The 25,250-nt window shown below is 33.9% G+C and overlaps 1 protein-coding gene and 1 pseudogene across 1 annotated transcript; both read right to left on the reverse strand.

Annotated features, from left to right (window-relative positions):
* Positions 1-460: 460 nt before the first annotated feature.
* Positions 461-11,262, reverse strand: LOC145013287 (limonoid 7-O-acetyltransferse-like; annotated as a pseudogene).
* A 4,943-nt stretch (positions 11,263-16,205) lies between these two features.
* Positions 16,206-17,988, reverse strand: LOC145013297 (epi-neemfruitin B 7-O-acetyltransferse L7AT-like). Its single transcript, XM_078972102.1, has 2 exons — positions 17,741-17,988; positions 16,206-17,571 (listed from the first exon to the last, which is right to left on the reverse strand). The coding sequence occupies exons 1-2, from the start codon at positions 17,986-17,988 to the stop codon at positions 16,206-16,208; spliced, it is 1,614 nt and encodes a 537-aa protein (XP_078828228.1).
* Positions 17,989-25,250: the final 7,262 nt, after the last annotated feature.

Here is a 25,250-nt window from a genome sequence, read left to right on the forward strand (position 1 = left end):
GAGAGAGAGAGAGAGAGAGAGAGAGATTGTACTTGTTTATGTTTTCTTGTTTGTCTTATTCATATTTTTGTCCGTGAACCGTTGATGTGTATATGGCATGCAGTGCAAGTTATAAGTACGATATAAGTCACCGAAAACTCTATGGTTAGATATAGCTAGCCATATGTGATATGTTATCTTTAATTGTGTTCACACACGTCAATACAGCTGTTCATATGAAAACCATTGGCAGTTAAACTTGGTCCAAGAAACAATCTGTGCATGTGTGGAAGATCAGATATGAGAATTTGTCTATGTGAAACACCACGTATATTTAAAGTTGATAAAATCTTCATTGAAAAATCTAGTTATGAGAGAGAGAGTGGGGCATCAAAGCGAAGAAAGTTTCATCGTCCGTTTATAAACACGCACTAAAAGTACACATATTATATAATATGAATCAAACATGACATATCTCTTGGAATTTTATTTCAATCATGCATGCACCTTAACAAGAAGTGGTAATTATTTCTCAATACAAACAAATGAATACATAAATCAACCTTTAAGCTATAGACAGAGGACTAGGATCCACCGAAGCAAACGCAAGAAGTTCGGAATTGAACCTAACGACATCCATTACTTGTTTCTCCAGAGTCACCCAGACTTCAATTCCGTCACCTGAGCACAAATCCACCATTATCATCATGTTCATAAAAATAGCAATATCTTCATTCAAGTTCCCTGTACATGCCCACACAGGCTTTCCGAATCCAAAACCGGCTTATTTAGTTCCTGAATTACACATACTCGTTGTCAAGTAATACTCGCTTTTGAAATCCGGAAATCTTTCCATGGACATTCTCAGGCTTTCTACGAACTTTATATGCGCGTTTTCTCCTTTTAGTTCATTAATCGCTTCACTATTTACATTTGCAACCGCAGCCTGTAGTTGAGCAGCCGTTGAAGGTACTTCAAGATCACTTGTATGTGGATCAAACTCCACACACGTACCCAAAAGACTATTGCCGACCGAATCTTCAGGCATTGGCGGGGAACTTCGTGGATGGATGCTCATCGGAAGATGTAAAACCGATGGCTTAGATGTTGTTTCAGTGGTGATGCATTTCCAAAGCAAAGCCAGTACAGCCACAACTCGACTGAATGGCTCTTGTTTCGATGCTCTGGCTTTGAACTCCCTCAAAGCCCGAGCATCAAAAACAAATCTTTTATTGCACATTGTCAATGCTTTAAATAAGCTGGAGAAATCCTTAAACACCATATTGGAACATATGGTGCATATAGCAACGGAGGATTTTGCGGGAACATCGACGAGGATACAAAACTAGGGTTTATAAGATTCAGATCTTTTCGAGCACTCGAAGCCCATGCTTTCAAGAATGTTATGTAGCTAGCTCCGTCTACAAGCTTATGGTTAATGTGAAACTTATGTAACAATGGATTGAATTGATTGAAAGATATCCACTAATACATTTGAAAGATGAAAAAATGGAAAATTGAAGTGAAACTTATTTGACAATGGATTGAATTTGTTGAGAGAGATCCACTAATACTCTATCTCTTTATATATATATATATATATATATATATATATATATATATATATATATATATATATATATATATATATATATATATACACACTAGTGGTGGACCCGCGCGATGCGGAGGCAACGAATAATTTTTTTCAAAAAATGATTTTCAATCGACAGTTTTGGTTTATGAGTTCTTTTGGTTTCTATCACGTTCGGGTCGGTTCTTCTTTTGGTACCGAATACATGTAATAGATAGTGTATGTTATAGTTGAATCGAACCGGAAGCGATTAATTGTATTTGGTCTAGCTCTCGGTTCACCGTTCATTCTTTTATCTTTTATCGGTTTTCAGTTATATCTGTTTTGATATTTTTTAACCGGTTAAATTACAAAGAACATGTAATGTATTGAAAGAAAAGTTTTTTGTAGTTTTGTGTTAAAAATATACGTACATTGTAGTTTTTTGTTAAAAACAAAAATATTTTTCTATTTTGAATTAAAAAATTAACAATAAAAATGTTATTTTGTTGCTTTAAATACATTAGTACATGTTTTTTTCTAAATAAATGTATGTATTTTTTACTTTGTTTAAAAATATAATTATGCTTATGATTTATGCTTACAGTTAACGTTTTTTTTTGTTGCACTTGTAGGAGTTGAGGTTTATGAAATGGTATACATGTCAACTAATACTCGGGCGACTACTTGTTTCACAAGTAGAACAGACTCATCGTGGATGAATCTATGTAGTCACAAAGGGGTTTTTGATCCTCCCGAGATACAAACACAAGATCTCCAGGAATTTCATCATATTTGAGGAGGTCTTCTAACAAACTCGACACCACCTTTGTTAAAACTTTTGCAAGTTATTTTTATAAATAAACTATTACAAAGAAAGATATCTAATTGTAGTTGATGTGATGTTAGAGATCTCTGTAAGATTTTTTTGGTTCACAATTTAGTTTAGAAAATATTGAAATATTTTTAAAAAAATGAATAAAAAAGAAAATCATCATGTATTTTATTAACAGATGATATAATGAAGTTCAATTCTTGTAATTTATTACTGTTTTGTTTCTAGTTCTCTCCGTTAAAATGTAAATACACATTTCATTTATCAGCTTGTCCGTTAAAATCTTTTTTCTACAACTTACTAAAATATTTAAACTATTTTATTAATAATTTAGCATTCATAACAAATCGTTTTAAAAAATTTACATAAAAATGAGCTAGACATCATAATATATTATTATGTACACAAAACAACAAACCTAAATAAATATTACAAATTTTAGTAGTAAAAAATGCAAACGTTTATTTTTATTCTATAACAGTAACTCATAAATTGAAAGATATACTTTGTTGCTTTGATGAAACTATGTTCCTATCTATGATTCAAGAGACTCTTGAACAATAAAACTAATGGCCAATGATCTAACATTTCTAGTAGGAAGGAGTAACAGATTCCAAGATATAAGTTACTCTTATAGAATAAGAAATAATACCAAATTGATCTAATAGGTTTATGGGTTTAAAGAAGGTTTTAATTATAAAAAATCACAATTAACATGTGATTAATGATTAACATTGTCTTTATCACATTTAGCTATTCAATAATAATGTACACAATCCAGAAGCCAATAATGCTAATTCCATTTCAAGCACTTAACATAGATGTCATAATGCCCTATATTTTCTATAAACTACAATGTTATTTCTATAAACCAACAATGACATAATGTATCTAATTCAATATACACGTGTTTATAATCCTTCAGTTACATGGTAACCTGCCATTTCGAAAAGACAAAAAAAGTTTTTAAACTAAAACTTTCATTCACATAACTATTCATACACACATAAAAATATGATAATTGCACTTACAATCATTGAGCTATTTTGAAATAAACGAACGTCTATACCTTTTGATACAAAATAAGTATTACAACAACAATAAACATATGTTATCTATAGTGAATGAGATCTACAAAATTCGAAATCATACAAAGGTGATAATATAGTGACTTGATTGGGATGAGATGAGAAGATTTGTAAGTTTAAAGCCACACAAATCTGACATGAGATTTTGTGTGATGGAAACAAACTCCAACTTTATTTGATATATGGTTATACTTTCACCTTGAAAAGTAATAAAATAACATATATATATATATATATATATATATATATATATATATATATATATATATATATATGTATGTATTGTCATTTATTCACTCAGGATCTGCCATAAAAGGTTATAAACAAATCTCTGGTAGCACGAAAGACATACTTGATGTTTATGTCAAGAGAACATGGCCATATTTCATACATCTGGTTCAAACCATCAATTTTAAGATATTGATGGGTTTTGAGCAAAACATCATTCCTATGGTGTACATGCAAACCCTAATAGCTTTTGGATCTAGTTTGTCTAATGAACATGCAATTGAATATCCAAAGCAATAAACCCTAGATCTAGCATACAATTAATCATACTAACATAAGATAGGGGTTTAGATCTTACCTTTATTGTTATGTAGCAATAACAATCTCAAATCCTCCTTTGTAATGCCTTTAGAAAGCTTAGAGTCACAAGTGTCACTCCTCTAATGGCTCACAAACACCAAGAGCAAGAGGATGAAGAATGATAAGAGAGGCGGCGCTTAAAACGTGTAGAACCCCAAAGGAATTAGTTGGCCACGTTTTTGGTGCCCTAGGTGTCCTTAAATAGTGAGGCTATTAGGGTTATCTAACAAGGAAACCCTAATTTGACTGCTTAGGCCCTAAGCAACCCATGGACTCCCTCCTTAGAGGCCTTGGACGATTTCTAATGGGTTTCCCCATAGAATTCGTCCACTCCATCCTCTATGGAGTCCATTAGCCCAATATTTAACTTATCACACAATTGACAGTTCTAGTCCCCTTTATTTAATTAATGTCTTTTAGCCACAAAATTAATTCTTATTAATTCTTGACTAATATTAATTAAACAATATGATTTCCCCTTTAATATATTATTCTCATAATATATTAATAAATCATAATTAATCATCTATATATATATATATATATATATATATATATATATATATATATATATATATATATATATATATATATATAAAATTCATCCAATCAAGTTGCTTTGGTGAAGGCAACCCAAAAGGACCATGCACCATCGGGTCAAATACATACCAAAATAGTTATGGACTTAGACACTAATACAACAGTCTCCCACTTGGATAAATCTAATAACTATTATGCGTATGATTTTAGATCCTAACCTGCAATCGTAGCATTCAAAAGTCGTTGTCAACTCTGATCTTATTAGAAGAGTCCTTTAGATAAGGGATCATATATTCCTCCATTGTAGATATCGTATAGACTGAGACATGGATTTAAATCATTCTCTCTGTCTATGTGTTGTTTCCCGATTTCCGATTTATGACGACTGACGACATACTACAATTGAACACATCAAATTAGTCCCGGCTTGGCCAAGCGCTTATGTGTCATCACTAAATCATCGAGGGTCCCACAGATATCGCTTTCATCCCACTTTGGATAAAAGAAACGGATAAACTTTGATTCAATGCTTGCTTGCACTCACTTACCGAATCACACACAACAATATGTTTTATGACACCAAGTTACTGGTGCGTTTACATATTATCAATGTGTAACCGACTCGCAAGATACAACTCACACATCTCAGTTTCAAGAATATAAGATATTATCGTCTCACCAATCACTCGTGATAAAATCCATGAAGTGATCCAAGTGAGCGTGGGTTTAATCTAATTCTCAAATCATATTCATAAGCACTCATGAACGTTGCAGAAAACATTTGCTTATGTCTAATACACTTTAGACAGTCCACACACCAATTCACGAAAGTCTTCATTCATACCTACTTCCAACATATGAACGACTGTGGTCCATTCGAATAATTTTGATTGTTTAGAACCAATTTAATTATTCAGGAAGTCAAAACATGCAAAGTGAAACACAAGAATAATACTAATCCCATATGTCCCCAAACTCTGGGTATAAATAAAACATTTTTTTAATCACCATATTGATTACTCATTATTTGTTGTTTTCGGTAATCAACTTCTTACTTGTATTGTTACTACACTTGTCGCATGCTCTCAGCATGCACACAATGTTTGCCTATGGTCCTTACTTTGTGAAATAGATAAAATGAACACATTCCAATCATACTCATTTCACAACCCCCAATCCTTATCATAAGTATAAGAATATCAAATTCTTGTTACTTATGCTAGATTCTAACATTTTATGCAATGATTCTTTCGTAATGTTATAGCTCAAAATCATCAAGACTTGGCCAATCTCTATCTGAAACAATTCTATAGATATGATGTCTCTCACTCAAAGTACATTCCTTTGAACATCCTTCTTGCATTAAAGTTTCTAATCTAGATATAGATTTTTAATATCCAACTCCCAATATGGAAACATTTCCATATTTGTCAATTCATTCTTAATAGAATATTATCTATTCATAATAATGCCATCCAATACCATACTCCCAACTACTCACAAGCGACCAATCCTCAGCGAGCTTTGGATCGTCCTTTGATAGTTGTTTAATTATTTTAGTCAAAACCGATTCTAGTCCTTTTTCCATCTAAATGCGCTAGATATTTGGAAAATTTTAGAATGGTCAAATATAATAGCACTGGCGATCAATCCTATACCCAAAGAATATAGGACACGATGCATAATGTCTTACTATATGATACTTTATCAATCTTCTACCATAATATTTTATGTGTCTCGTTCTTACAATTCGAACTATGAAGATGGATACCGTAATCATAATTGAAATTTAGGAACACACTATGTATCCTTTGACTAAATTTATTAAAATTTCTCAATCTAAGCTTTAGCTTTTGAAACAAAGTACAATATTCTCTCCCTTAATTATAGAAAAACAACTTTTCAACCCTTACGAACTTGCAAAGTACAACTCTTGTTTTCTATAATTAATATTGCGAACTTGCAATAATTGCCTTAATAATCATACAAGCACAACATTTATGCTCCCACTATCATGAGGATTACTATCATATAAGCATAACATTTATGCTCCCACTAGCTTTGACATGTTTTAGAAAACAACTGAACTTCCAGAAAACAATACTTATTGAATTTTTGAAGTTCATATTTCTAATACCTAATGCTTTGATAATCCTTTATCTAAGATTCTTAAACTTATACACCTTTGCCTTAGATAGCTCATATGTGTGTCTAAACAATTCAAACTAATTGCCAAATCTCACAATTCGAATTATGGAAAAGGATACCATTACCATAATCGAATTCGAGAATACAATTTCCACAATCACTATCTTCTTAAAATCTCTCTTAGTGAAAGCATTTCCTCACAGTCATTTTCATGAAGGAGGGAATCTTATTTAGATTTTATGGTGTATGTGTTCCTATCCATGTGAATTTGTCAAAACCAAAGTTTACGACAAATCCAAACTCATATGGACTGAAATGTCTCAATCTTGATTTCTTGCCTTATGGTAACACGAGTGGCCACCATGTCTTCCAAGTAGTTAAGTAGCTCACCCTTTCATATCAATGTACTTTTCATTGATCAAGGCGCTTGCCTTTTATGCGTTCAAATAAGAACTCATAGAACTCACATGCATAATTAACTCAATTGGAATGGCACAAAAACAAAATAATGTCAACACGATAGGTCATAAACCTCAAGTCGTGTGCTAGTAATGATTGATAAGGTTTATTCTTGAGTTGTTCTTGAAACCTTTCAAGACCATTGAGACTCCCACTGACTCCTTGACATATAAGATTCTCTTCTCAATAAACATTTCTAGACAAACAAATATTCAAGAGTTAGTGTAGCTTTTATCAAGACAAAACACTTCACAAAATTGGGCCTAGTTGGTCTTTGTCTTATCCAAGACATCACAACTTTCCAATTTCAAATGTGCAAGAATAAGAAAACATTTTCCAAATTCCACATTTGATGAATATTATAAACCTTCTTGAGACTTGTCACTCAATTCACAATCTTAACTCCGAGACTTGTTTTTAGAATGAAGTATGATTAACTTTTTGATTTAACCATTTCTTCAATTTTTTTTTTTATTTCTCTTCTTAGACATACATTTGTACTAAGACTCACTTAGAGGATCAATTGAGATGTGGTTCTTGATCATTAAGACCTATCATAAAACATAATAAAAGGTATTATCCCTTCTTCATAGAATAGAAAAACTTTTATCTTTCTACCTACTTGATTCTTCTTTATTCGTTCTGCTATTTATTGAAACTCTTTCAATCAACTGAGAATTACACTTAATCTCATAAGTATAATCATATTTACTTAACTTTAGTAAATCATGAAGAATATCTCTGTTACTCTTGTGGTGGACTTGATCAACACACAACCTTGTGTACTGGATCTCCTAGTCCTTCACTTGACACTTTGTCAACAAATTAGTCTAATTTCCAAATATGAAATTTCTCATTCATCATGCGACCAAGTTGTATGATTCCCATATTTGGTAAATTCTTGACCTTTCCACAAATAACATAATTAAGAATCAAATCCATTATTGCTAATAATATGTGACAACCAGATATTTCAACTCTTTGTAGTGACCTAAAAAGTCAAGTATTGTAACCACTTTTGAGTTAATAAAATTAACTTGGACAATAAAATGTCAAAAAAGTTTTTATTTAAATTCTTCTATGTTTAAATGTCATCAAACCATGATCGTACGTAAAAAGAACGCCCAAATCCGACTTCGTATATTAAAGTTATGATTTTTCCAAGTTCAGCTTAGCAACAGACAACTAAAAACTAGAATCGGAGATCGAGCGACATTTGGCCGGAATGACCTAAATGAGAATCGAAGGTCTCGACAATGGTATTTCAACGGTAAAAAGTCTGGCAAAAAAAAAAACCGATGTCAGATAAAGAAGTTATGAATTTTTAAAGAAATTCCTTAATCACGTCATTTTAATAAATAAATAATAAAAATAATTTCTGAATTTGCCAACGGAATCCAAACGAAAGTTGTAGATCGTAGTCTCACCTTAGTGGGGGTATAAAGAACGTCGAAAATGGAGTTCTTCTGAAGGAGATATGAATTATTCAAGTTTGATAAATAATTTATATATAATTTTTATTAAAAATTTGGTATTATCCGAAGGGGAGTCAGCCTAGGGCCGTAGTACGCGCCGCGTACCCTCGTACGCCCCGCGTACTCGAGGCCACGGCCTCGGATCGTCCACGTCGCCTTATGCGAAGCTACCCCACTGTCCCATCTGAAACACGCTGCAGCCGAGGATGCGGTCAGTAGTGACGTCCCGTACACGCCACGTACGGGAGTACGCCCCGCGTACATATGCCTCTCAGCCCCCTATAAAAGGGATGCGAGCCTTTCCGAAAAATTTGTTCATTTTCTCTCTTTCTCTCACGATCTTGCCTCGATTTCCGTGCCCGTTCAAACTCGAAGCTTTGTTCTTTTTGCTCAAGTCCCGAGAGTCGATTTTACTCCCGAGATTCCCGAGAATCCTGAGAAAAGATCCGTTTCCCGAGACGAAACTCTGCCCGGTTTTCGATCTCGCCATCTTCAAGCTTCCAAGTGAGTTCATACCCCTTTATTCAACCTTTGAAATGCTTTTAAATGTTTTAAATAATTTATGGGGGGGGGGGGGGAATACAAGTTAAACACTTACAGTTATTACATCAATCACATGTGATTGATTTAATCACATGTGATTAATAACTAGGAAACTAATGATTATATCACTGTTCAAACTGTTTTACTTCAAAATATTTTACAAACTCTTTGACTTATCAAATGCTTTTATTGAAACTTTGTTTTACTACTTATAAATTTCATGCCCATATATGTATAGATATATAAGTAATGTTTAAAGGGCTTAGGAAGGCCATCCGCCCTATTTCCTTTTCGCGCACTAAGATGTGGTCTGGTGGGATTTCGGGTGACCATCCGAGGGTTGTTTCAATATTAGTTTTATATCATATATACATGTATAGACATAAAAGTACTTCCATATTCATACTTATCAATACATCAATAGCTAGTTACCATCGGGATAACATAGAACATATACAACTATACTAGAAACAGTACATATACAACTATACTAGAAACAGAACATATAAAACTATACTAGAAACAGAACATATAAAACTATACTAGAAACAGAACATATACAACTATACTAGAACGAGAAACATTACATATACATGAACACGTGAACAATTGTGATCCACTGTATCGGAGCATGCCTTAAATGTCATGGCCCAAGTTGTAGCTAGAATTCTCTTGGAGGAAGAGCGTTGAGTTTGCGTATAGATTTATACTGGATTGACAATCCTACACCTTGCTGCTAGCTACAGCCGGACCTGCAGGTCTGCAGGTGCCAAACGTCATTCCGTTATTACGACCGTTCTTTATGTCGTTGTTATCAGTCGATAGTATGGTGCAATTATCACATTATACCTTAATATAAATCCGGTTTAAGGTAGTTAGTACAGTAGTAGTTCCTATAAAACAAAACTACAGTACTACAATGATTTATCCATTACATTTTAGTGATAACCTCACTTAAACTTAAATGTACAAACTATATTTTGTTAAATAATAGTTACACTTGGGAAATTACACACTTTTACAACAAACGAGCATACAAAACAGTTAAGCCCTAGTAGAAGGCTACTTTAATAGAAAATATAGGTTTTTCTGAGAGATTCAAACTTTTACAAACAGTTACATACAGTTTACAACTTATACTTACCACAGGTTCAAACGTTTTGAAAACGAACATCGACACTAAAATACTTATGAACTCGCCAGCTTAATGCTGACAAACTCTTTCAAAATAACTTGTATTCTCAGGTCATCAGTAGACAGATACCGATGCCAACTTTTGAGAAGATGGAGCGCATTTCAAGACTCATCATATTATTTTGATTCGCATTATATTATTGGTGTCTAAAACTGTAAAGCACACGCTTGTATTAAAATTATATATTTAATGCAATGGATGATGTTGTTTGCTTATTTACATTTACTGTGTTGTGATACTTTACATGACGTCCTCTGCCCCAGAATGTTTCCGCTGTTCTTGGTTTTGGGGTGTGACATAATAGAAACTTACAAACATCAATTTTTCATACACGCCATTGCAAGGATAAATAAATAATATAAAATCAAAATTTATTTTATTGCGGAAAAATTTGTCCTTACAATAAAATTCAATTGAAAAACTATGCTGTTACATATTCCTAAGCAATCTATTCTAACTCCAAGTAGTAGCTTAAGAATCTAATCTTCAAGCAATGTGATCGAAATCCATTTCTTCATGATTAGATTCAGCTCACTTCTTCCCTTAAGCTTCCTTTCTTTTCTTCGATCCTACAAAACATCAAAATGTAATCTTATCACATCATGTATCAAGAATCTAGAATAGGAACTTAAAAGAGTTAGATAATGTATTTTACCTAAGGTAGAGCCATACGTTTTGACTCTCCCATCTCTTAGATCTCTTAGGTAAATAGGGCAGCTTCGTCTCCAATGCCCCTTCTCTTGGTAATAGAAGCAAGTGGAATCTTTTGGAATGGCACAAGGAACTATATTAGAATTTACCTTTTCTGGATCTCCAGTGTTACCGTTTTCAATATCCATTGAAGTTTGGGAGTTTGATTTACTAGACAAATTTGCTCGACCAACTCGCCAAATCATTGTTGATTCAGCAGCTATAAGCATATAGGTCAAATCAATAAGGGTCACGTCATGGTCCATAATACAGTACTCTTTAACGAACTCACTATTCAGGAAGCGACTGAAGAACCCAGTCAACAGCCAACTAACCTGAAATCTCGACACCTAACATCCTTAACCTATCAATGTGTGACTTTATCTCTAAGACGTGTACACACACTGATTTTCCATGTTTACTTACGAAAAGGGCTTGAGTGAGCTTGAACTTTTCAAGCCTTCGAACTTGTGGGTTAGGGAGAATAATTGGAGGAGGTGGAGGAAGTGAAGCATGATATCTTGTTCCTCGATCATATCGTGGAACATCATCTTCATTTGGAAAGCTTGTTCCATGGGATTTGGGAAGACCATAGTTGTCATACTTTGACATCTACAAAATGGGAGAAAATTCAAGTTAAATTGATTATAATCCTCGATGTGACACCCAAATGAAAAATCGAGGCTAGGATCCAACACAATAAGAGGGATGTCGTAATCCAGTTGCAGAATATTTGAAGGTAGGTAAATGATGATTTACCAATTTCCACCATGAAAAACGAAAAAGAAATTTAAGTTTTAAATCTATTGAAAATTCCTAGATCTTTTGAGATTCATTGAAATTTTCAATGGCATGTTTAAATCTCGACATGCCTCTCGATTTGTGACTGGGATGCCGAGGATCACAAAATAGGGTATGAATAACCATGCAAACTTACATGGTGCCACCAATATTACAATCACCTATTCGATGTGCCGGTTAACCACACACGCTCCACTGAACTATGACAAACAATGAGTCACCCTTTGCTACCTTTGCTTAGAAACATTTAGTGTGCCGGTTAACCACACACGCCCCACTAACGTCTTTGCAAGGGCACAATGTGTAATTTCATGGAATTGCATCAATTTACTTCTGCCTAAAGTAACTAAGATTGGGAATTTTGTAAAAGCCTTTAGTTATTTTTGTACTTCATTATACTTATAATGGAAGGTTTCTGTCCTATCCTACCCGTTCGGCTAACGACCTTCCACTAGTCAAGAGTGCGGTGGGTAAGAGTGCATACCCATTCAATCAACCATTTTATAGGCAATTTCCTTAAACACCTTTATAGACTAGCTTCGTGAATGATGCCTACTAACGGTAAGACTGACTGTTTACTCATACATATATAATACTAGACTTTTAATGTTATATATAGTATAGGGTGTATTTTACACATTTAAAATACTATGTGGTCTAATTTAATAAATTATACTTTTAATTTTACTAAATTTAAACCAAAACTTTATGGATTTATTAAATCTCTTTTAATTATACACTTTAAATAATTAATAAAACCATAAGAGTGTGATTTGAACTGTTCAGAACAATGCTAGGGTTTTAGAATTTAACATTTCTAAATTAAACTTTTAATCAACTTTTAAATTCCAAAACTTGAGGGCAAGTTTTTGAAACATTTCAAAACATTAGGGTTTAACTTATTTAAATTTCAAAAACAAAACTTTTAAGTTCAAATTTAAACTATAAGACCTAAAGGGATTAATTTGAAACTTTTCCAAACTTTGTCAAGAATATTCTAGATCACAAAATTCAAATAAGGCAATTAACATTTAATTGGTGGTTATCTAATTTGACCTAGTCCAAATTCTTGCAAGATAATTCACCAAATAATTGAAATAACTAAATCTAATCATATAAGGAAATAATTACCTAACTAATATGAATTTATCTTTAATTTTGGCAAAGATAATCACCCAATATCATAAAAATCTGATTTATATCCATAAGAAACGTTTTGGTAACAATCCCAGAGCGAAAAGAGCACAAAATCCTGATTTTCCCTCTTTCTGACCAGCTAACTCGTTGAGTCAGGCATGGACTCGGCGAGTTCACCATGGACTCGGCGAGTTCATCTATGGACTCCGCGAGTTCAGCCCCAAGAAACCCTAAATTGCGATCTTTAAGCAAGGATAATCCATAATAGTATCAAATACATCAAAAAACAGCCATGGCTCTGATACCACTGATGGGCTTTGAGCAAAACATCATTCCTATGGTGTACATGCAAACCCTAATAGCTTTTGGATCTAGTTTGTCTAATGAACATGCAATTGAATATCCAAAGCTATAAACCCTAGATCTAGCATACAATTAATCATACTAACATAAGATAGGGGTTTAGATCTTACCTTGATTGTTATGTAGCAATAACAATCTCAAATCCTCCTTTGTAATGGCTTTAGAAAGCTTAAAGTCACTAGTATCACTCCTCTAATGGCTCACAAACACCAAGAGCAAAATGATGAAGAATGATAAGAGAGGAGGCACCCAAAACGTGTAGAAACCCTAAGGAATTAGTTGGCCACGTTTTTGGTGCCCTAACGATCCTTAAATAGTGAGGGTATTAAGGTTATCTAACAAGGAAACCCTAATTTGATTGCTTAGGCCCTAAGCAACCCATGGACTCCCTCCTTAGAGGCCTTGGACGATTTCTAATGGGTTTCCCCATAGAATTCATCCACTCCATCCTCTATGGAGTCCATTAGCCCAATATTTAACGTATCATACAATTGACAGTTCTAGTCCCCTTTATTTAATTAATGTCTTTTAGCCACAAAATTAATTCTTGACTAATATTAATTAAACAATATGATTTCCCCTTTAATATATTATTCTCATAATATATTAATAAATCATAATTAATCCTCTCTCTCTCTCTCTCTCCATAATTCATCCTATCAATTTGCTTTGGTGAAGGCAACCCAAAAGGACCATACATCATCGGGTCAAGTACATACTAAAATAATTATGGACTTAGACACTAATCCAAAACATATATGGTTCAAGAATTGTAGCTAGCAATCTGCATCATCAATTACAAAAGTTAAGAAAATTATCATTTACATCACAAGTAAATAAATATTAAATGCAATCACTTAAGGAAAGAGAATTAGTTCTGTAAAACTCCATTGTCAGTCGGGGCTTCTAGATATGGGGTCAATGGAGCGGATATGGTATATTAACGGTGGAAGGATGGTGGTTCAAAGAGATCGTGGGAGGTTAAAGACCGAAAGAGGGTGATGGCGTGGTTTGGTTGGTGGTAGGTGGAGGCAGTTGGTGGTGATAGTGAGAGCAACGAAAAATCTAGAGAAAAAAATCAGTGTACAGTGGTTTAGATCTAGGGTTATTGAAGGTAACAATGGTCTTAATGGCGTAGCTGGTATAGGAGGCGTTAACTGGTAGTGAAGGCAGAGATGTCAACCGGTATAACTGCAGGCTGTAGCAACAATAATATATATGTAAACCTTCAACACTCACAATTCTCCTTACCAATAATACCAAAAATTAAGCAAGATAGTTAGATCCAAGCACCAAACCAAACAGATTATGTGATTCTTGTGAAAAATCCAAAACAAAATCTGATTCTTAAGAATAATCTAACCTAAAAGGTAGAGAGGGGATGAAGAAATTAGGGAAATGAAAAAACAACTACCTTTTTAGAAAAGAACCAAGGCAATAAAGCAGGGATTTGACAGTGGTGAACGCAGGTGAGGTTAAAGCTGAAAATATTCCAAAAAAAAAACATATCATGTAGTTATAAACGTAAACAAAAATAGAAAAACATGAAACCCTATATTATTCATATCAAATCTTGGATGAAATCCAAATCATTACCCTAAAATTTCAACCAATTTGACTGGTAATCAGATGGTATTGTTGTCTTGGCGGGCAGGAGAAGGTGGTGGTTATAGCTTGATGGGAGGTCAAGAAGACAATTTTGTGGATTTGTCTGGGAAGGTGGCTGATGGGGAAGAAATATGAGGAGGGTGTGATAGAATGGGGTGGAGAATCAAGAGACACATTGGGTAGTGGTGCTGTCAGATACACATCAAATCTTATTTTCAAAATATTTGAATTACCCATCCAGAGTTGGATGTAGCTTCATCTCATATCCAATTAGAAAGTACATAGTAATATATAGAATTTATAAAATACTTGATTTTGATTGGTTTAAATCTATTGATATGGATCACTATCCTAATCATTCAAATGAAATCCAAATGCCAAAATTTCATCTCCTTGTTTTAAGACTTTGATCTTAAAATATATATTATGTATGTATTATAATGTAATATATATATATATATATATATATATATATATATATATATATATATATATATATATATATATATATATATATATATATATATATTGTTTATGTCTTCTTGTTTTGTCTTATTCATATTTTTGTCAATGTGACTTTTTTGTACTTAGATTTTGTCCATGTGACTTTTTTGTACTTGTTTATCTTTTCTTTTTTGTAAAATTCTTATTTTTGGTCAATGTTTGACTTTTTTTGATAACGTGTGTATCATTAATTCAGTATACGACATGCAGTTCATGTTATAAGTAGTATTCACGGAAAACGCTATGGCTAGATCTAGCTAGCCGTATGTTATCTTTAATTTTGTTCACATACGTCAATACCGCTGTTCATGTGAAAACAATTGGCGCTCAAACTTGCTCTAAGAAACAATCGGTGCATGACCAGATATATGGTAATTTATCTGAGTTAAAACACCAGGTATATTTAAAGCCGATATTTTCCTAAGTTGGTATTATATATCGTTATTGAAAAATCAAGTTGTTATAGAGCATGGATGAAAGAGAGACCGGGGATAAGGTAGGCCACATCAAAGCAAATTAAGTTTCATCGTCCTTTTATTACCACGTTCTAAATGTACACATATATAGTATGAATCAAACATGACATATCTCTTGGATATTTATTCCAATCATGCACCTTAACAAGAACAGGTAAATATTTCACAATCCAAACAAATGAATACAATACACAAATCAATATTTAAGCTATAGATAGAGGACTAGGATCCACAGAAGCAAACGATAGAAGTTCAGAATTGGACCTAAGGGCATCCATTACCTGTTTCTCCAGCGTCACCCAAACTTCAATTCCATCACCAGAACACGAATCCACCATTATCATCCTGTTCATAAAAATAGGAATATCTTCATTCACGTTCCCTGTACATGCCCAAACAGGCTTTCCGAATCCAAAATCGGCTTCTTTAGTTCCTGAATTACACATACTCGTAGTCAAATAGTACTCGCTTTTGAAATCCGAAAATCTTTCCATGGACATTCTCAGGCTTTCTACGAACTTAACATGCCCGTTTTCTCCTTTTAGTTCTTCAATCGCTTCACCGTTCACATTTGCAACCGCAGCCTGTAGTTGAGAAGCCATTGAAGGTAGTTCAAGATCACTTGTATGTGGATCGAACTCCGCACATGTACCCAAAAGACTATTTCCCACCGAATTTTCAGGCATTGGCGGGGAACTTCGTGGACGGATGTTCACCGGAAGATGTAAAACCGATGGCTTAGATTTTGTTTCGGTGGTGATGCATTTCCAAAGCAAAGCCAGTACAGCCACGACTCGGCTGACTGGCTCATGTTTCGATGCTCTGGCTTTGAGCTCCCTCAAAGCCCGAGCATCGAAAACAAATCTTTTAGTTGCGCATTGTCCATGCTTTAAATAAGCAGGAGAAATCGTTAAACACCATATGGGAACATATGGTGCATATGGCAACTGAGGATTTTGCGGGAACATCGACGAGGAAACAAAACTAGGGTTTACAAGATTCGGATCTTTTCGAGCACTCGAAGCCCATGCTTTCAAGAATGTCATGTAGCTAGCTCCGTCTACAAGCTTATGGTTATGTTGCACTGTAATAGCAACTCCACCACAGCTAAAGAAGTTAACTTGTACCATTGAAACATAAGATCCCAACGATTGTTGATTCGCTACAGAATTAGCCACGGGTATCAACCGTTGCAAGAATTTATTGTCGGGTTTCTTAAGCACATTCTCGAGCCTATCATCAACCCTAGTCTCGATGAAATATACACCGTCGTCGTTACAATCAATGTGAAGTTCGCTGGCAACCTTGCCTGCAAACGGGTAGAATCGTGTTAGGGTTTCTGAGAGTGATTGTTTCAGATGATTTGATCGTTGGTTTATGATCTCCTCCACGTTCTTGTTGTTGTTATTTTTATTATTTGGATAGAAAAATGTAAATGGATAGTATATGGATATCTGGATCTGATCAAACATGGAAAGCTTGAAATATCTAAGGTTTTGAGGTGTTGGAGACGAGGGTTTTATGTGTTCTTCGGAAATAACTTTGATTCTAATGGGGTCCCGCTCTTCGCTTTCACTTTCGGATTCATCGTAACTACAAAAATTGGAGAAAAAAAATGATGTTTAGTGTATCATGAGTCGTGACCAGTATATACGAAGCTTACATTTCATAGTTTTTTGACAATTTACTAAAGAATATGAAGCATAATAAACCAAGAGTGAAAGTGAAGATGCTATACCTGCTGATAGTATTCCGAGGACTTTCCCTACTTGACATGAAACAACGGATTTTCTGCATGTGGAATAGCCATCTAAGTGTACTCCCATTACCTTGCGATTGTGCACCTCTATCGGATGTAGTGATTGGGTTGCGTCGGAAGACATAACTAAAATCACGGTACTGATGGTGGTGGTGGTGGTGGTTTAACGAAGAAGGTGCTGGACGTGAGGCAGAAGTACATAACCTGGAGACAATGAAACGCCTCATGATGTACGTGTTTGAGTATGCAAAGAAAGTGCCCCTCCTCCTTATTTATGACGGCTTTCGCGTCCAAATTACGAGTTGGTAAATATATCATTTGAGTAAATAATAAAAATAAATTGTTAAAGTAGAGAAAAATACATTCATAAATACTAATCTTTTGATTAATGATTAACGCTACGTTTGTGAAACTTTATTTATACGTATTTGTCGAAGATTTTGTGTACGGATATTTAATGATAGTGACCGACTGTATAAAAGATTGATTTTGAAAATTGTTCAACCACATAAATATATATGATTTAATTTAAAATCAGAAATTTATTTATATTCTAAAAATATAAAAGTTATATGCAAATTAAAGTATTGGATTATCTAAAAAAAAGGAAATTAACGTATCAGGTTTTTTCTTCTTCAAAATATCCTAAGCCTTTTTTATTGACCCGATAAAAATATTTTTAGAACAATTTTGTTCCAAATAGAATCGTATTGTTAATCTCACTACCTTGGAATGTGTTTATCTTGTTGTAATAACCATCAAGTGTCTTAATTAATTGGTATAATTTTGAAAATAATACGAAAATCATTTAAGTTCGTCTTCAAAATGTAAAAATAACGACCAAAAGATTTGAAAGACCGAAATAAATACTTTATTAATATATTACATATTAATAAAAAAATTAGAAATTAGATGAAATTAATTGGGTTAATTATATATAGAGATTAATTTCAAACATTCTTATGGAACATTTCTTTGATATGATTGGCTCATTTTTTTTTCCTTTCTGATAATTATATATTTTTATGTGTATATTATATTGGATAGTAGATTACACGTGTAACTTGCATCTTTCTCTACTAACTACGTGGTGTCTCTCCATTTCATATGTGTGTCTATTCAACACCACTGCTCTCCACCGCCTTCTCTCTCTCTCTCTCTCTCTCTCTCTCTCTCTCTCTCTCTCTCTCTCCTTTATCACTTTCTTTCTGGATGGTTCCCACCACTGTAACACCGCCTAAACACAATTGTAGGCAAGGCAATAAAAGATATGTTGCTATAGCGAGTGCTACTGACGGAGGGAAAGTGTCGTTCAAGATTATTCTCACTTATGATCAGAAGCTTCCTTTCACAGTGTATGTAACCTTGCCTTCTTCTTCTCTCATAGCCATAGGGTTCTGATTTTCGTTTAATCCGTTAGTTCTTTTGCTATATGTGTCCTCGATCTGTTTCTAGGTTTAGCCTTCCAGATCGTATACGTGTTTCCCTTTCAATTGGGGTTCGCACATCTATAATCCTTCCACAGCCCGCCGTATCAATCATCTATTTTGCACCACCATTATCTTTCTCCCAAAATTAAATTCATTTGTAACGTAGTGTCTCGATTCATGAGCGAACCCTAATTCTTCCATCAAAGACATCTATTTTTATCTCTTTTTTCATCGTTATACTTCTCCACCACACAGTCTCCCATCAAAAACCCTATCGCCATTATTATCAATTGAAGGCGTTCTCACTCTTGCTCTTAATCACTTGCTCCACAATTGTATGCATCGCCATCTCTATCTTCTGTTGTCACCAGAAAAGAGAACGATGGAACCGATATATTATGCTTCACCACTCATTTATTTGATAACATCAATTTTCTTTGTTGTAGTCGAACCCTAATTATGTAGGTAATTGAGTTGGTTTTAAGACAAACCAAACGTTAAATTTCGTTGTGTTCAAATGCATCTTTATTCTTGGATGAATACATAAAGTAAAAGGTCTATTTGCAAGATGTAGCAACATACTTTCACTTCCAATCATGTTGCTTTCTTTGGCGTTTCCAACCCCGCAAAGTGGAGATTCTTCTCTACTTAAAATCAAGAATTATTTAAAGGTACAATGGTCGAATGTTAATTATTCATTAATCGAGCAAGAGGGACATCTTGCAAACACTAAGAGGGTGGACGATTTTGGAGAGCGTTTAGGATCCATATCTAGATATCAATCCGGGTAACTCCAGGTAATAGATAATGAAAGGATTGAAATTAGGATTAAATTTAATTCTTTAATTAATTTAATTTAGCTTTCTCTACATGTTACCTCAACTTATATAAAGATCCCTTTGACCTTCACAAAATCTGATCCTACACTTTGCAAGGTTGATAATTCGATTCTTATAAGCCTCTCTCCTAGGTTTCTAGAGCTTTAGTCTTTTGGGTTTGAGCCTTTAGAGGCATATATATATATATATATATATATATATATATATATATATATATATATATATATATATATATCCCTACTTAGATTTCTAAATCCTTACAAGAGCCACCAAGAGAGCTTTAAAGAAGTCACAATTATACACGATTATACTTGAAAGGCTAGTAATTTCTACTCTCTTGTTAGCTTATATAGATATCAGGAACTAATCAAACATGGAAAGTTTTAAATATCTAAGAATTTGAGATTTTGGAGACGAAGGTTTTGTGTGTTCTTCGAAAAAAACTTTGATTCTAATGGGGTCCTGCTCTTCGCTTTAACTTTCTGATTCATCATAACTATACAAATTTGGGGGGAAAAAGATGTTTGGTGTATCATGAGTCATGACAAGTACGAAGTTGTCACACCCCAAAACCGAGAACGACGAAATACGTTCTGGGGGTGGAGGACATCATGTACAGTATCATAACAATGCATAATTGTAAAAACAAGAAACAACAACCATTGCATTAATATAGTAATTGTAATACAAGCGTGTTCTGTACAGTTTAATAGACACCAAAAGTATAAACAAAAATAAAAGATGGGTCTTGTATGTGCTCCATCTTCTCAAAAGTTGCATCAGTACCTGTCTATTGCTGACTTGAGAATACAAGTTATTTGAAAACGAGTATCAGCATAAAGCTGGTGAGTTCATGAGTATTTAGTGTTGTTGCTTGTATAAATGTGTGTACAATCATGTAATATAATAGTTGTGTCCAGTGTTTGAAAAAGAGTATAATCCTTAGAAAATCCTATATTTTGCAGTAAAAGTAGTCCTCTACCAAGACTAGGTTATTTGAAAGTTTGATCCTCTGAAAGTGTAAAAGTTTTCCCAGTGAGTTAACAGTTATGAAAAATTATAGTTTTAGACTTCATTTATGTCAAATAAATGGGAAAAATAATGTTTTACCCCAGTAGTGTCATTGTTGGCTGAATGTAATGAAATGTAGACTCCAAGTAGTATCAAAATGTACAATACTCCTTGGGGAGTTTATTTTGCATTTAATTCTTACTGTATCGATTACAGGTTTGAATGTGAACTTGTATGTAACCATGCTGATTGACGATTGAATAATTGATGACCCTCTAGGTCACACGGAGTGTGGTGACATTTTGTCACCCTTGGGCCTAGAGGGCTTGGACTGTAGCTAGCAGTCGGGATGTGGGAGTGTCTGTCTCGTATAGATCTATACACATAATGCCCTCTCTCCCTCCAGGAGACTCTGGTTACACGGTGATGGCACAGTGAAGTGTCGTATCGAAGAATAGTGTGTCACATTCTATTTTATTATATTCTTTAGTATTATAGTATAATGTACTTCTTGGTATAAGGTATTGAGGGTTCTCTTATATAGTATATGGTATTCTCTTTGTATAGTATTTAACATGTATTAACTCATAATAGTAGTAATTACAATGAGCATCATAGCGATAGGAGTAATGAGCAGTAATCTTAACTATACCTATTATAGTTAAATAGAATGTGGGATTGCATGCCTTTAAATAAACAAAGGTATTGAACTAAGTGAAGAATTTCATATCTAACACAAATATATATGATATATAACAAAGAATTCAACGACAGTCGGACAGATAATAGTATACCCTCAGTCCACAATCAAACAAGAACAGGAAGTAAGGCAAGCTATCAGTCCTAAGTCCTTCAAGTCTTACTTATATAAATATATTGGTGTAAAGATAGTTTAAAATAAAAGTGGTTTAAAAATAGTTTGAAATGATTTTAATAACAATTTGACATGGAAAATGCGTTTGATAATTATCTAGAACAGTATTGTTAACAACATAGGTAAAAGTATAGAAAATCCTTTTTGGTTGCAAGTTCTAAATCACATGTGATTGATACTATAACTTGATGTATTCAAATTGTATTCCCCCCCCCCCCCCCATAAAATACATTTAAAAACATTTGAAAGGTTAATTAAAGGGTATGAACTCACCTGCAGTGAGTGGATCGGATGGAAGTGTCAGTTGAGTGCTTGGTGTCAAGTGAAGGCGTGAACACACTTAATGACCCTAGGAGCATATGAAGACATATGTTTACATATAATTAGTGATTAAAACACTAATTGAACACGTATAAAAATCCTAATGCGAAGAAAAACACTTTGGTCAAGTGCTAGGAGGCTATTGGGTTGCAATAAAGGAGTGTAAGGCCTCACTATGGAGTTTACTCCTCAAATACCCACCCTATGTGAGTTTACAGTTGAGGGACCAATTCCCCCATGAGTTTACAGTCATAAACTCATGAGAGGGGTGTATTTGTGTGTTTAATGGTCCCTTGCATCACTAGGAAGGGTTCTAAAATCAAATCCAAGGCTTAAGAAGTAATTAGGGTTCAAAAGGGTTACTCCCTTGGAGTTTGCGGCCTTGGACCACTCCTTGGGAGTTCACGGTCGTAAACACTAGGTTTACAGCCGTGAACCCTTGGGCACAACATTTCCTTCGTTTTTGTGGTCCTAAGCTCATTCATACAAGTTTCTAGGTTAAGTTCCAAGGCTAAATAAGCGGTTTAGGACTCATTTTGCTTCATTTGAGGGATTTTACGGCCTAATAAGGCTCTTGGGTCGTAAACTCTCATTCAACCCTCCAAACTTGATGTTTGAGGTCCATAACATTTCAAGGGTATGATCTAAGCTAGTCTCTAAGCATAAGGGAGGAGTTAGGGGGCATTTTGGCACCCTTTTAAGGGTTTACGGCCTAAGAAGGTTATTGGGTTGTAAACACCTTATTCTTGTGGTTCTTGAGTGATTTTAATGCTATATGGACATGAAATGAGCTTTAATACAATCTAGGGTAAGAGAACTTACAATTTGGGGATGAAAACTTGAAGATTCTTGGAACAAATCGGGTCTTGAAGAGAAAGGGTAGAGAGAGAGAGAGAGAGAGATTAAAGAGTGGGAAAAGTTCAAATTAGTGACCACTCAACCCTTATATAGGGTTTGAGTTTGTGGCCAGGTGGGAATCTACCGAATACTGACGTTAAATGAAGTTTATGGTCGTACCCGATTAAATGGTCGTAATTCGACTTGATCGCAACCAAAAAACTTTTCAAGGGAATATTGAGGGTGTTACACGTGTTTCTAATTCGTTCTGACACTTATGGAGTCATAATAAATGTCTCAATTTAGTTTGCCTGATCCCAAATGTTAACGGAAAAGTTTAATAAAAACGGGTTTTATTAATGGAAATGGGTTACAGTGACGGAATAAATTTCAGGTTGTCACAGAAGCTTACATTTCTAACTTTTTGGACAATTTACTAAAGACTATGAAGCATAATAAACCAAGAGTAAAATTGGAGAAGCTTATACTTGCTGATAGTATTCCAAGGACTTTCCTGACTTGACATGAAACAATAGATTTTCTGATTGTGCAATAACCATGTAAGTATACTTTGTTACCTTTTGATTGTGAACCAAGTATCATGTAAGTAAATTGTAAAGCTCTTAGTAAAATTATTATTGAACTAAAATCACAAAACTATGTTTTTTCAAAAATTTATGAATAAAAATTGGTTAAATTGCAAGTTTTCATTCCATTCTAGAATGAAATGAAGAATTAACAAAATGGAAGGAGTCACATTACAAATTAATGGAATGAGTGATTTAATTTTGATTATGATTCCATGAAATCAAGAGGTAAATTTATAGAATCAAAAGTTAAAAGTTAACTCTCCAAATGCAATGCAGGTGTATGACTAATTTGTGATTGTTCTTTTTTCGGTGGGAATGTTCTATCAACTCTACAATCAGGTACTAAAAAAATATTGTAGGTTTTAAAAAAAACTTTTGGGTGATTCAAAAGTTATTATGTGGTATCAAAGATTTAGAACAAATAGTTGTTCTAAATCTAGTAACGGGAAATTGTGCTCGGATTTGAATTCGATTGTTGTTCTCTCAGTTTACTGTTCGTTATTGGTTTGTAAATGTTTAGAATTTTATTTCAGCTGAAAGTTAAAAGACATGGGTGATAGTCAGGGAACCAAGCCTGCTAATGCCAACAAATGGAATGCAGCTATGAATCTTAGACGTGAGTGTTTTAACCAAATCATGTATTTTACCTAGAGATGGTGTAATACATATGAACTTAGTCACTAGCTTTAGTTGGTAAAAGAAAAGAGATGTTTTCGTGAAAAAATCTAATTATTCCATTGAAAACTTGATTTATGAGTTAAACCTTACAGTTTATTATGAATTACAAATGGATGTAAAATCAAATGATTTTTGATTTTTAACTTCAAAAATCATATCGAGTCATTAAAATGTAGCCTTGAACACTAGCTGATGGATTCTAGCATGATCGATCATATTTTATTGCAATATTGTACCCTTTTCTTTTTGTTTTAAGTCTTTTACTCAATCAAATATTATTAATGTACAGATTCTTTGAACATAAAACAATTAATATGACTTTCACAATAGAATAAGTTGTCTCATGAAACAAAGTATTTGCTATCATCCTTCTCTATGGAATATCCCTTCTCCATTATACTCCTTTTGTATTTCTTCTTTCGTTCTCTTTTGTGTTCAATAGTTTCAGATTTTGTGGATAATACTGATTGTGTAATATTTGACATCAACTTTTGATCACGAGCTCCCTCCCCCCCCCCCCCCCCCCCCACACCCCCAACCAGCTATTTCTGCAATCCGACGCTCAGGGCTTGACATCAACGCTTGATAATCAAAATTCAGAGTTGTCATCGGGTTACATTTTTTTTCTAAATGTTCTATTATTTCATTCCTATCAGATGTTTGAAAATTTTGCTTATGTAGTAGAAGGAACTTATGTTGGACTATGTACATGTAACGTTTCTTTTCAACACCAAGTCTATTTGTTGTGTTTCATGACTTTTGTCATTTTTTAAACCTTTTTGTTTGGGTATTTTTTTATACAAAGGAAGAATCAATCTAATTATGGAATAATTATTTCATATGCTTGTGTTTCTTAGTTTTATGGTGCTTAAATGATACTTTTTTATTTCATATGCTTGTGTTTCTTAG

This window comes from Lactuca saligna, chromosome 1, assembly GCF_052625555.1.
Source record: "Lactuca saligna cultivar CGN05327 chromosome 1, ASM5262555v1, whole genome shotgun sequence".
In the NCBI taxonomy this organism is placed as follows: Eukaryota; Viridiplantae; Streptophyta; class Magnoliopsida; order Asterales; family Asteraceae; genus Lactuca; species Lactuca saligna.